The 13,467-nt window shown below is 40.2% G+C and overlaps 1 protein-coding gene across 1 annotated transcript in view; it reads left to right on the plus strand.

Annotated features, from left to right (window-relative positions):
• Positions 1 to 13,467, plus strand: part of CNKSR2 (connector enhancer of kinase suppressor of Ras 2) — a 186,065-nt gene that overhangs the window by 136,055 nt on the left and 36,543 nt on the right. Inside the window, exons 18-20 of the mRNA XM_009893115.1 lie at positions 2,840 to 2,907; positions 8,137 to 8,237; positions 9,439 to 9,979. Coding sequence (XP_009891417.1) covers positions 2,840 to 2,907; positions 8,137 to 8,237; positions 9,439 to 9,979 — 710 coding nt within the window. The remainder of the gene's footprint in view (positions 1 to 2,839; positions 2,908 to 8,136; positions 8,238 to 9,438; positions 9,980 to 13,467) is intronic.

The following is a 13,467-nucleotide window of genomic DNA, read 5'->3' on the forward strand; positions in this document are numbered from 1 at the left end:
TTAGTCCTGTTCTGTGTGTCATAAAACTTTTTTAATTAAATACTGACAAGAAATGCATGTATTATTCTTAAAAAAAAAAAAAGAAAACCTAGATGGCTGCTAAAACTACCAGTGCTACTGGATTTATTGTCATGCCTAGCAAATAGATTTTATAATTCTCACAAAAAAATTAAAGCTGCATTTGCAGTAAGCTAGTAATAATTTCTTGGCCTCTTGCCCTCTAAAAGTTACAGTGGCACTACCAGGACACAGCACACCACAGGCAAGAAAGATTTAAATCTTCCCATGTCCTACAGCTTTGTATCTTTTAATATTCATAGTAAGGAATATTTCTATAGCTGTACACTTGGAACTTTTGTCCCCAGTGCATTGTAAAGCTGGCATGTTTTACTCCTCTTCTGTTCTGCAGGAGATCTTTACGTTTTGGATTTCTCCTACAGTTCTAACTTCAATGAACCATAACTCTAGCCATGCTTTATTAAAATAATATTAATTCTCTAATCATACCCATTCTACCCATATCTAAAGAAGCTTTAGCAGCCACATATCAGAAAATATGCCAAAGAGGTAAATACCATTCTTTTAGTTTCTAAACTAGCAAACCAATCAAAGGCCGTGGCTGTTAACTGTTTACAACCACATGAGTACCTTCACATTCACCCCACAGGTATTGCAGGTGATATTCCAAACCATGGCACAGATCAGGACCTACAGAAAAACATTAAATGTGAAGTTAGTCTGCTGTCTCTCTCTCAGACATTTCATGGGTTATCATCAGATTATACTTTTCAGGAAATAACATTTTTCTGGAAACAATCAGCTACCATAGCTGTAAGCAGCACCAATTAAGTGTTTATTAATTCAAGTGGTTACCTCACTCTCGCGCACACTTAACACAAAATGCGTCTTATATTTAGGACAGAATGAAGTTTTCCAACAGGAGAACCTTTGTAGGTATCTCATTTAAATATTTTGTGGTCAGCAACCCTATCCAAAGGGGTTAAGTAGGTGGCTGTTCCCTGCTGGCGCCGCTGGGGAGTGGGAAGCCATGAGGTGAATTGGGAACATGAAATCCAAAATAGGCAAGAGGCAAGCAAGCCACCTCCATTGTCTGCCATGCCATTTGACAGAGCCGGCGCTTGTCTTCTTGTGCTGCTTTACCCTTTGGACACAGACAAGTCTATGGCCTTTGCTGGTCCCTCGGCAGCATGAGGCTGGAGTTCTTTGGGTGAGATTCCCGCCTCAGTGCCTCTGATTTGGGCTGGCGGAGCTGTCAAGACAGCTGAGTGTGAACCTAAAAGATAGCTTTGTAGTGGGTCACCCTTCTGCTGTGAAAATGTGAAATCGTTGTCAGAGACATGATCCGTTGTATTTCTGTTCCTATGTGCCAGTTAGTTTTATAAGTGTATGGCACTTCCTAACAGTTACAACTGAAATTTCAAGTCTGTTCTTCCATTTCCCTATTCTTCTGGCAGAAATTTTGATTGTATGCTGACATGAAGTATTCTGTAATCGCTTCAGGAGTAAACCTCTGGCTTTCTTCCCAATGTACGATGATGTATGGACCATTAATGTGATTTACAGATCACACAAGTGGTCACCGTTTGTGGAAGAACAGTGACAGCAGTTAATTTCGAGGAGAGCAGCTGTATTTTATGATTATGCCTGCTTACCCTGCACTGAAATGTCTTGAAGGCTGGCATGCAGGAGTGATTACAAAGGTGTCCCACTTGCTGAGACAATACTACATACTGTTTCTGTGCATACAGTATGCAAATGAAACCCATCAGGCACAGTTTTCTGAAACAGGAGTTTCACGTTCCCGAAGAAAACACAAACCTGACTTTAGTTGTCCTTCTGTATATCCTAGCAGTAGAATTGCAAGCCAGTAGCTCGGCAAACCAGGCCTGTCAAATCCTGACCATGGGTTGACAGGAGTAAATAATTCCAGGTTTACCATAGAATGGACAACCATGAGAGATTGTCATGGTGGTTTAAAGCCTCGTTGATGGAGGACCTGATTTAGCGTAAGCATTTGGATAATGCATACACTGAGAGCCCCATGGGGAAAGAGGGCAGGTTGGAGGAGTGCATTGCTACAGGCAGTTGAGCATATGCTTGGCACTGACAGCCCTGCTAGAAAAGAATAGCAATAGTTTGGTGGTTTTTTTTTTTTCAATTTGTGCGGCTCATGGAAGCATTTTTTCAAGTCTAAAAGGTTAAAGCCTTAGATGTGAATTGCATTGAGGCAACTGTCTTTTCTCCCCCTGCTTCTCTGACACAAACACAAAAGTGAATTTTGATATACCTCCTTCTCTTTGTACTTGACACCGTAGGTAAGCTCTAAAACACATAATGGCATAATTAAACCTTGCTGTCTGTTTGGGAGTGAACCTGTTCTTTTGACTGCTGGTTTCTGCTCTGTTCCTCTGCTAAGTTGCCAATTCAGGCCTTAAAATATTGCTTGAATTTCTGAAAAGTGGTGTTTATTCTTAAGAAATCAGAACAGCAGGAGTATTGGTGTGATGGCATATCTGTGAGCAGCAGACTTAATAGCTCTTTGATTATCTCCAAATCCTTTATTTTACAGATGTTTGACATCGTACATGGTTTTCTATTTGAAATAAAATCTTTGCTGTGAAAACGATTTGTTCAACAGCAAAATCATGGATCTTTGGAGGCTCCCTGAGTAAGAGTATCAAAGAAAACAGCTGTCTAATATGAAAAATAACAAAGTCCTGAATCTCCTTCAGATTCTTCTAACTTTGTTTTTTGTACAAATGTACCCAAAAATTAAGAGGCTGGATTGGTATCACTGCTTTTTTTAATGTTATTTCAGATGGCTAAACAGAATTAACATGCTTGCTGCTGGGTATGCAGAAAGAGAGAGGATCAAACAAGAGCAAGGTAATGTGTTGTTCTTCTGTCAGCTCTAATCACAAGTTCATCTGTTCTTTTTTTCCCTGCTGTGTATTCTCGTCATCTGAGAGCAATTCGCATATTGGTATCACTGTTGTTGCTTTAGAGAATTCCTTCTCTCTCAGGAGTTTTGATTAGCTCCTTCAGACTCTGGTCCGCAGGCACTGGATTATTTCTGAGAAGACCGCAGAAGGTAGCTAAAAGCAGCAAATATACTGCCAGTAAGCTCCGGTATGTGGTACCAAGCAGTCTGTGTGCCCTATCAGAAGAAACTTAAGCATCTGCAAACTGAAAAAAAAAATTTAAACATTAAATTTGGTGTTTAAATTCACAAGGGGCAGGCATGCATGGAATTGGTCTCAGGAACAAAACTATTCTTCTAAAGCTTGTTAACATAAGTGGATTTCCCCCGAAAGCTTTAATTTTAAGGCCATTTAATTTTTTGTGTTTTCTATTGAGTTTGCTATATTGAGGTGTGTGCTGAAGCCCTGTTGGCATTTCATTTGGAGTTGCAGGATTACAGCATTTTACATGTTTATTTTTAATGTCTAGTGTTTCATGGGTTTAAAAAAGCAGCATATATTAAATAATGAGTTGCTTCACTTTAGTTTGTTGCAGTAGAAATCCTGTTAGCAGACAGGAAAAAAGAAAGGGTCAGTCCTCAGTTGTGTTGGGGAGGTTGTTTCCTAGAATTGCCAGTGACATGGATCCACAGAAGTATTCCTATCCAACTAGCTGTTTTGGCAAACAGCTGGCTTTTGAATCCGTGCTCTTTTTTACAGATACACCTGGCAGCAGGCACCAGAAAATTGCAGTGGTCATGATGATCCAGAGTTTATCCAGATGCCAGTCTGCCTGCTGCCCACTGAGTGAAAACCTCACTTTTTAATTCTGTGGCTCTGCTGCCTTCATCAGTAAGGTTCTGGTTTTTTGACCCAAAAAGCTTACAGCTCAGAGCTGCAGCAGCAATGTATTTAATCTAGTCTTTTCTTTACAAAGACTGTATTTCTAACCATTTTTCAGGGAGAGTTGTGTTCAAAAGGCTATCACTAGGCTTCAAAATTTGCAACGTGGTGTCCTCCTTGCCCCCCAAAGTCGTGGTTCTGTGCCAACCTATGTGAGAGCAGCCTTAGCCCTCACCTTCTGGTCTGATACCATGAGGAGGAAGGTGCACGTGGTCTATTTCTCTGCAGTGTGTTGCTGCAGTGCTATTTTCCTGGGAGACACTGTGCAAAGAACTCCTTTCCCTGGTGAGAAGTAAGGGTGGTTTCGGCAGCCAGGTGGAAACATCAAGACAGTAGGATATTCTGTGACAGTAGAAGATTAAAAGATAGCATCAGAAAATTCTGTCTGCCTCGATTCATACCCTGATTGCCTCACCACAGAGCATCCTCGAGGGATCTGCCTGCGGTTGAAGAGCGGGGGCTTATATACTGCCATAATTCAGCTGTAGCAGCGTGTGCGGGAAGGTTTTGGGGCATTCCATCATTCTCGCGCATACCTAGGTTATAAATGCTGTTGCCTCATTTCCAATCATGTCTTCCAGTAAGTGCAGCTGCTTATGCCAGGAGTGTTGCCCACACCCTGTTTTAGTCTGGTATGGTCCTTGGCACATCATGTCATTCTTAACACCAGGTCCTCCGCATTCACACAGCCCAGGATAGCAGCACCATGCTCACTCTTCCTCCAGTCATGTTCTCAGTGCCTCACCAGACTTCAAAATCAGTTTGGGAATCTGTACTCCCCAGGCAGTACTACAGTAACCAGTTTGGAGGGACCTGTATACCATCTGTCACTGCTTGAAGAGGCTGTGAACAAACTCTGAATCTTGGAGTCTTCTAGGAAATCCTCCATGTTAGCATTCAAAGCCAAATACAAACTTTTATTGACAGCAGGTTGGCACTAGAATTACAATAACATGGGACATTAAGGGAAAAGGTGTATGAACAGTTTTGCTAACACTGTCCAAGTGCACAATTGCAGACATGATACACCTTTCAAAATCCAGATGGATGTGGAGAAATATTTTTGCTACCATGCAATTACTGAGTAATAAAATAGCAGACGATCCAGCTCCTAGACATGAGATCATGCGGCTTCAGGCCTCATGTTACCTATTATTAAAATGTCTCCCCATTGAAGATAATCAGTGAGACCCCACTTACTATTGAAATTATATCCCAGGCACTGGCAGAGCTCTTTATTACCACTCTAATGCCATTCACTCAAATTAATTTATCATATACAGGTAGGTAAAACCATATCCTCTTTGTGTTGCTTAGTTCTGTTTAGTGTGGGAATCAGTAGGACATTCGCCCCTCACTGCCATATACTGTTTTTATGCCTCTGGTGATTATCCTTGTCTCCCAGCACAAGGTCTATTAAACACCTCAGGAGTGTCCCTGATAAGCAGACGCATCAAAGTAGTGAAGTAAAACCTCTCTTGCTTCAAGCTTTTTTGCAATTATAAAAACTGTGAAGATGGAATTTTCTATATTCAGTGACTGTACCAATTGTCATCCACATATTTGATTTTACAAAAGGTCTTTTATTTCTGTTCAGTTCAGCCCTTTGCAGCAAAGCTTTATAATACCTCTGAAACAATTCAACAGTAGTTGTCAAACCTATTTCAATTAAGAGTTGAATGCTTCTGAATCTAAAGTGCATAAATATATTTCAAGTGCTTCAGAGATGCACGAATCACCGAATTGTGGGTGTACTGCTGAATAAAATGTCACACTCTGTACAGAACAGTTTTATAAAAATACCGTCAACTTTCCATATTAAATACAATGAATGTTAGCAATATGGTAAGGGACTTCCTTGGATGGAGAAGTTATACGCTTTCCAGTCATAGAAAATCTGAGAAAAAAATACTTGCTTATATAAATAGAAAATACTAAATTGGCAAATGGCAGGTCAGTGTTAGCTTATATATAATATATGCGGTCTATTGCTCATTCAGAAAGCTTTCAGGATATGCTCGGTGCATTGAGCTTGTCCATAACTGGACAAAATCTGCAGAGAGAAATACGGCAACTGTTCAATAGCAATACACAGATTTTACATAGACTCTAATGAGTTGGTTGCCAAAAGCAGAACATTTTTAAAAATTGGTGGGAGGCTATTTTCATACATTTCATCTGGAAGTTGACCCCTGTGACTGCAGAATTTTTCTAGACAAGCCGTAGGTTGCCGACAGAATTCCCTGTCTGAGGTAAGATGTGCAAAAGCGCAATCATACAGTATTGCATGTGGATTTGACAGCAAGAACGTCTTTGTATTTTTAGCCAAAACTGGAACCTGCACTGAGGCTGCTACATTTTACTTTCAGAATAAACAGTTGAGCTCCAAGTCTGCAGAAATCTCACTGAGTGATGCAATTCTGACAGGTCTCTCAGCACACATTGTGCCATTAGGCTTTGCTGTAATAGGAACAAACATGCTTATATGCCAATATTCTCAGGTGTTTTGAGTTGCTGGAAACAAGTTTTCTTAAAACTAGGAGTGACTTGAAAAAGCGTTTTCCCTGATTTAGTCTTTCGTTCACTAAAAATTCATTATTTGCAGATTTCTAGAGACAAAATTTTGGGGAATTTTTTATTTCATAGTCATGAAAACTTTATGTATGCTATTTATTATACCATTTGAAGAGAATGTCTCATCTGTAAGCTTGCCGAAAGCAAATCAAGAGACCCAGAGTTAAAACAGAGTTGTTACTGCTTGGAAAAAATAAATAGATAAATAAGGCTGCCCCCACCGTTACTACGATCTAAAAATATACAGCATTTTAGGGACAGCTGTTTCAAGATGGTGTCGTTTTAAGGTAAGATTTTAGTTTGAATCTTGAATAAGATTAGGTACAGTAGATCATTAATCATACAATACGGTAATCACCATGGTAACAAAAAATCATTAAAGCCAAAATTACACGTTGTGCCAACTTGGATTTTTGGTTTAGATAGTTTATAAAGCAACAATCAATATTTTTCTTCTCATCTATTAAAGAGAAAGTAACAAGTCATGCAGTTCATTGAACACTTACTAGGTGAAGTGAAAATTGCCTGTGATTAGTCTGTGAATAGTCTGAGCTAAAGTGTCCTGTTGTACAATGATTTTCCCAAACACTAGAAGGTAATACAGTCAGAAACAAAGTGACAACAGAAATGTTTGTGTAAGTCTTACAATGTGTAGAAACGTTAAAGTTGTCCATCTTGAGCTGAGTCGCCTGTTAAGTAGGTTTCTTTTGTAAGGAATATTAAGGTCTGATGTCCATTTAGTTAGATGCTGTTCTGCTTCAAAAATATTTGCAACAGAATAAATATAAATTCCCATGTGGTACATTCATCTATGTGTTTTTCCCTTTGGTCAAGCTACCAAACAGATGAAATATGTTTGGCCGAGACTTGTTTTCCTGACAAAATAAAACTCATGTCCCATTAAATTTAGTCCACAAGCTCTGTGTCCTTTTTATTTTCTTATCCATTGTTTGGAACTCTGTGCTTAAATATCACCATCATATTTTTCCTTACCATATCACATTTATGTTCTTGCATGGATAACAGGGCAGCAGCTGTTTTTTGAAGCAGATATATGATGCAAAGTTTTTCTGGCTTACTTAAATGCAGCTGTTTGTTATTAGAAATTCAATAAAAGCTTGGGTAACTGCTAGTAAACAACGGGGAAAATGGGTAGAGAAATAACATTGGTTAGTCATCTGTGCAAGAGCCACTATTTTGATTTGCCAGTTGGTGTTAATTACATTTGTTAATGTTTTTTGCAGTCAGCAAGACTTTTGCAAGTTACATATTTCATCTTTTCTATTAAAAAAATATTTTCAGTATTTTCCTGTCAAAAGTCTAATCGTAATTATTTTGATGGCTGTATAAACACTTGAGAATCTGAAACTGGTGTTAGGAGTATTCTGTATGCATGCTGTATATGTAAGGTGCGTACAAGACTTAAATTTGTGGCTCTGTTGCAGGTTGTTGTTTAATATCTCTGCAGCGGGGCATTAGACTTAGTATACCCCATAATGTTTTGAATTTTCCCTCTTTAGATTAAAGCAATTCCAAATTACAGCAGCTAACGTTTATATAGTCAGCATTAACTCTCAGTAATACTAAGGATGGAGTTTCCAGTTGCTTTTGTGAAAGCGAGTCTCTGAGTATCAAAATGTGTTAGTATTTTTTCATCTGATCTGGATGTAACTTGTAGATTACTGGAGTGAGAGTGATAAGGAGGAAGCTGACACTCCATCGACACCCAAGCAAGACAGCCCACCACCCCCGTACGACACATACCCACGGCCTCCTTCGGTAAGTCACCTGCAACTGTCTACAGGAATGACTACATAAAGTGTCACTTTTACCGACTCTTCTGCTTAGAAGCATGTGCACGCGCACATTAGGGCACTCTCCAGTATATTTTTTGAGTCAGTACTTGACTTAAGGCATTTGTTAAGTAACATGCATCGCTGACTTCAACAGCCATCATTGCTATTTCCACTGGTTTGTAGAGAACATGGGTCTATAATCCCAATTGCTGTACAAAATGGATTAAGTTACAGAATTCTTTCTTCCTCTTTTTCATTCATGATGGGCACCTACTCATCCGTGCAATCCCTCACCTGCCCCCTTATCGTCTTCTCTGACAAAATGTTGTTACCTCAGTAACAACACAGCCTCTTCTCTAAGGCACAACAGTTGTGCTGTGAAGCTTTACAGTAACAAATTACACTTGAGTTTCCACAGAAATGCCAGCATAAAAATGTTCTCTCATATCCCTAACAGTGATACCAGTTGTTCTGTTGTTGTGAAAAAAGTAGCTTTCTCTAGAAATTAGAACAAAAGGGGGGTTGTTTTTTATTTTCTTCTTGAAGCAGCTGTTGGTATAAAAGCAGAATGTGGACTTCAAACTTACTCTGCACTGGCAATTTTAATTTTCATGTCTGTATACTCAGACAATGTTAACTAGTATATCTTACTTGAACACAGTTTTTAAAAGGCAAAAATTTGGATTGAAAAATTAGGGAAGTCTGGGGAAAAAGAGTTTTCATGATGTTTAATTTGAATGCAATACTTTATCTTCCAAAATCATAGATCTTTGAACTGCACTGAAGCACTGCAAAGATGATGGCAAAGAAATGGTTAGCAAGATAGGATGACAACAGGTATTTGGATGGCATTTTTAAGATTTTTAATGGACCAGACAGATCTCTGTCTTCCGTGGTGCCATATACTGCCAAGTTTTCTGCAAATAATTGTGTTGGCTTATTTTATAGACTAAGTGACATAAGAAGGATACTTACTATGACTAAGTAGCAGTATTTGGCTCACAGGTGTGACATGTAGATGTGTGCATGTCTTAAAGTTAGGATCAGGGCAGGTTAATCAGGTAAGTCTGTGTCTTCGTTACTAAGCTGGGTGCCATCACTGACACCGAGAAGTACGTGATCATTGCTAGCAGTAGGTCCCAGTCTACACTGACCTGAAGATTGCTCCATTGCTGATGTTGTAGATGAGCTGCACAAGCCCCTACGTGGAGCCAAAACACAGCCGACTCTCATCCACGGAGACCTCCCAGTCGCAGTCGTCGCACGAGGAGTTTCGCCCAGAGGCGGCGGGGAGTGCCACCGACTCGCCGGTGCGCAAGACGGCGAGCCAGCGGCGCTCCTGGCAGGACCTCATAGAGACACCGCTGACGAGCTCAGGACTCCACTACCTGCAGACGCTGCCGCTAGAGGACTCTGTGTTCTCCGAGACGGCCGTGGTGTCCCCCGAGCACCGGCGTCAGTCAACCTTGCCCACCCAGAAGTGCCACCTGCAAGACCACTACGGCCCCTTCCCCCTCGTGGAGGGTGAGCGGATGCAAGTGCTGAATGGGAATGGGGGAAAGCCCCGAAGTTTCACTCTGCCTCGGGATAGCGGCTTCAACCACTGCTGCCAGAGCCTTTCAGTCGGTGCTGCCGATCACCATGAAGAAGCACAGCAGAAGGAGGTGGAGGAGGAGGAGGAGGAAGAGGAAGGGAAAGCAGCAGAAGAAAACCAGGAAGATAAAAGTGAGTATGGGATATTTCTGTGGCTTTTCAAGAGTCCTGTTCATGTAACACAGCGGTTGTTTTTCCTTTTTCCTGTCAAAAAACCCCAACAGTCTTTCAACATCCCCCATGTTTTACCAGGTCCCCCGTGTCACACATCTATTTGATCTGCCTTATGTATAAGGCTTAATAATCAGGCAGAGTGCTGCATGACCTCCCAAGATCACCAGACACTTCCCTGTAGGCCGGTCACCAGTCATCTCCTCCTAGTAATTCTTAGTTATAAATGGATTTTGCTTCCATGCTTTCTTCACACTTCCACTTGCACAGTATCCTCCCCCCCCGACACATGTATGTCTCAGGACATACTTAGTAAGATTTCCAGCCAACTCCATCTGGGTTTTAAAAAAGACTAGGTAAATCCTGGAGTGCGGGGTAAGGCTGTGATTGTGTGGGATCCAGGTGGGCAGGTCGCAAGACAGCCCAGAAGATGTAAGAATTGAAAAAAGAGAGTGTATTTTCCCCAGTTCCTCACCTTGTGATTTATAGAGAGAAAAGTTCAAGAAACATTCCAAACAAACAAAAAAATTAATGGAGAACAACTGTGACCACCAGCGCCTAAAAAACATCATAACGCTGAGTAACTGTCTCTTACATGGCACATTAATTCCGTAGATATTAGTGCTACTTGTCAAAAATAATCCAAATAAACAGGGATTGGAGAAAGTCCCTGCTCCTCCTGAACATGTAAACATATTTCTGTGTCTGTTTCATGCTCTGTCCTTCACTGTCATTTATGGAGCTTCTCAGCATGTGTTGCTAGCAAAGTTGAGTTCACACCCAAATTGTAGGGTCAGTCAACGAAACCTACATCCACAAATTGTGGGGTTTTGCTGCGATTAAGTTACCTGTAGTGGCAAGGAAGGCAGGGTGAGCCCTGAAGCTCTGAAAGAGTCTGTGCTATCTCATTCCTTCAAATTCAGTTTTTTCACTGCAGTAAAGTAGTATAAAAACGGTAAAGGGATAGGAAACGGTAATGAAAGCTTTGGATAATTAACTATCTAAGTTAATTCATTAAGGTTAGCACCTTTGAGCATTAAAATTCATGTGGCCGTTATTTAGTCTGCTTGGGAGAGAGCAACAGTTTTACATTGCCCTTATGCTTTAGTCAATAGGTGATAAACATTTCAAATTCTTGCCTTTGAGAAAACAGTGATTTCTTTTGCAGATATTAAATTTGATGCCATTAAAAGTTAAAAAAAGGAACAATTTCAGTTGTGTTCATGCATGACACTTTCCAAAAAAAACATACATTTATTAGGGTAATATTAGACTCTTACTGACTGTGAAATGAAGCTGTCTAATTAACAGGGTTAAATTTCATCAACGGTGCAGAATGTTTTATCCTATTTTTAGCCCTCGATTTTGGTTTTCAAATGGGTTTTTGCTGATAGCAATAAAAAAAATATTTTAGAAAAAATTCCTTTCAGTCAATGAAAAGGGTCAAGGAGACTTCCCACTGGAGTCCCTCTGCTGTTTGGGCATTACTCAGAGATACTGTTGCAGCACCTAAGTTGTTAGGTATTTTAAATCTCAGTTTTAAGGCTTATGGATTCCTGGTTGTAACATTTTATAACGTACAATACTAATAAAGGGCTAGTGCTTGGTTTACATGCCAGAACTTGGGCTCTTCTCCATCTTTCTATACCAATTTCCAAAAAGGGAGAAAAAAGTTTAATTTTTGAAGTGGTCTCCCTGCACCTACGTACCCACATACTGTTATTTTAGTCTGGGTGAGGAGGGTTTCTTGGTTGAAGCTATAACAAGAGATTGGTTTTGAGACATTAACAACCAGCTAGACAAGTAAAGTGCTCATGGTGGATTATTGACCGCGAAATTCTAAAACCAGAAAGAAAATACTGTTTAGTCTGTTGAAGAGTTTAAGTGTTGAATTGCTTGTTGCTATGGCTGCAATGTTCTGTTTGCAATGCTGGCTTTTTCCAGGGCCCTTACCAGTAAAAGGCAGGAGGGGTTTCATGCAAGTGGTGTTCTTAAGTGCAAAATCCCAGTTTCTGAGCTGAGAGGTTTGCTTAAAACTGCTAAGTCTGCTAACAGGATGGGTGCCCTTGTGTGTGCTGCAGCATTGCCCCTCTCATTCCATTGCTCTGGGAAAATGAAACATTACAAGTGTCTGGAGAAAGGGAATCCTCTCCCTTTGAGAAATGTTTTAACCTCACCTTGAACCTTCCCTGATGTGGTATCAGATGAACCTGTTAAATGTATTGATTTGCCTTGCATATTTGTGACCCTGACATAGTTCTGAGCTCTTGGATGGTTATGTGTGTTCTTGTGTGTATATGTACGTGTTTTAAAGCTTAATCATTCCTATTGCTTTTTGTGCGGGACAAAGAATGCAGCTCCTTTGCAGTTGTTGCTGTACAAGTCAAATGTCGGCGCCAAAAGTTTGTTTTCTCAGCTTTTTGCTTTTACATTCCTACTTTTAAAACCTCCTGACTTTAAATCAAAAAGTAAAATGCAGTCCTGTTTATTCCAACTTCTTTTGCAGAATTGTTTTCACATAACCACACCACAAATTGGGAGCTCCATGCTTTTTTCAGATGCTGTCCTCAAGTGCTACAATTTAACATAATTCTGTTGACTTTCTACTAAAGCTACACTGATTTGCAACAACTAAGAATCTGCTCTCTGTTAGTCACTACTTTATGCCTTAAATATATATTGCAAGATTTTAGTGACATTCCAAATACTTCTGTGTATCAGCTCTGCTGTAATGCCTAGGTGAATGGTAAACTGAAAAGACGGGCTGTCCTTTCGTATGCTTATCCATTAGGATCTAACTTTGTTGTGTGTTCAGTTGCTTCTTTTTGTCTTGTTATATCACTTTAACATTGCACTTCTAATCTTTAATGGATTGTTTTATTTCCCTAATTAAAATTACTTTTGTGTAAATCATTTAGATGTTCCATATTGACACCATCCTGTAATGGTCTCTTGCTTTGTAACTGAAGAGGATTCTCTTGTGGGATATTTGTTTTTGTCTGTGTGTTTGCTCCTGAGGCTATGAAAATGGCAAACATTCAGACCTGTGGCACCAAACATCCCTCTTGCTGTGTTGTTCAGAGGCAGCGTGCACATGGAGAGCAGGTCGATGGCTATGGCATAGTGCATTGCATTTCCGTGATTCAGTTGTGGAGGGCAAGTTGGGCCTTTACAGGTTTGTCTTGTTCAGGTGGGAGGTAATAGAGGGAGACAGCTGTGCAGCATGGCACTGTCACCCCCTTCCCCTCCGGCCCCACCGCTGCCTGCGGTCTCTGTGTTTCGACACATTTCACCACTTAATGCCAAAGAACACTTCTAGGATCTTCTTGCGACACTATTTCCAGGTTTTGTCCCAGGAAAGCTTGCTTCATTTTTTCTTTATTTTTTTAAATTATATTTGATGGTAGTTCCTTCATTTTCAAAGACTTCTTTGTTTTGTGGGAATGTAG

This window comes from Charadrius vociferus, unplaced genomic scaffold (assembly GCF_000708025.1).
Source record: "Charadrius vociferus isolate BGI_N301 unplaced genomic scaffold, ASM70802v2 scaffold169, whole genome shotgun sequence".
Lineage (NCBI taxonomy): Eukaryota > Metazoa > Chordata > Aves > Charadriiformes > Charadriidae > Charadrius > Charadrius vociferus.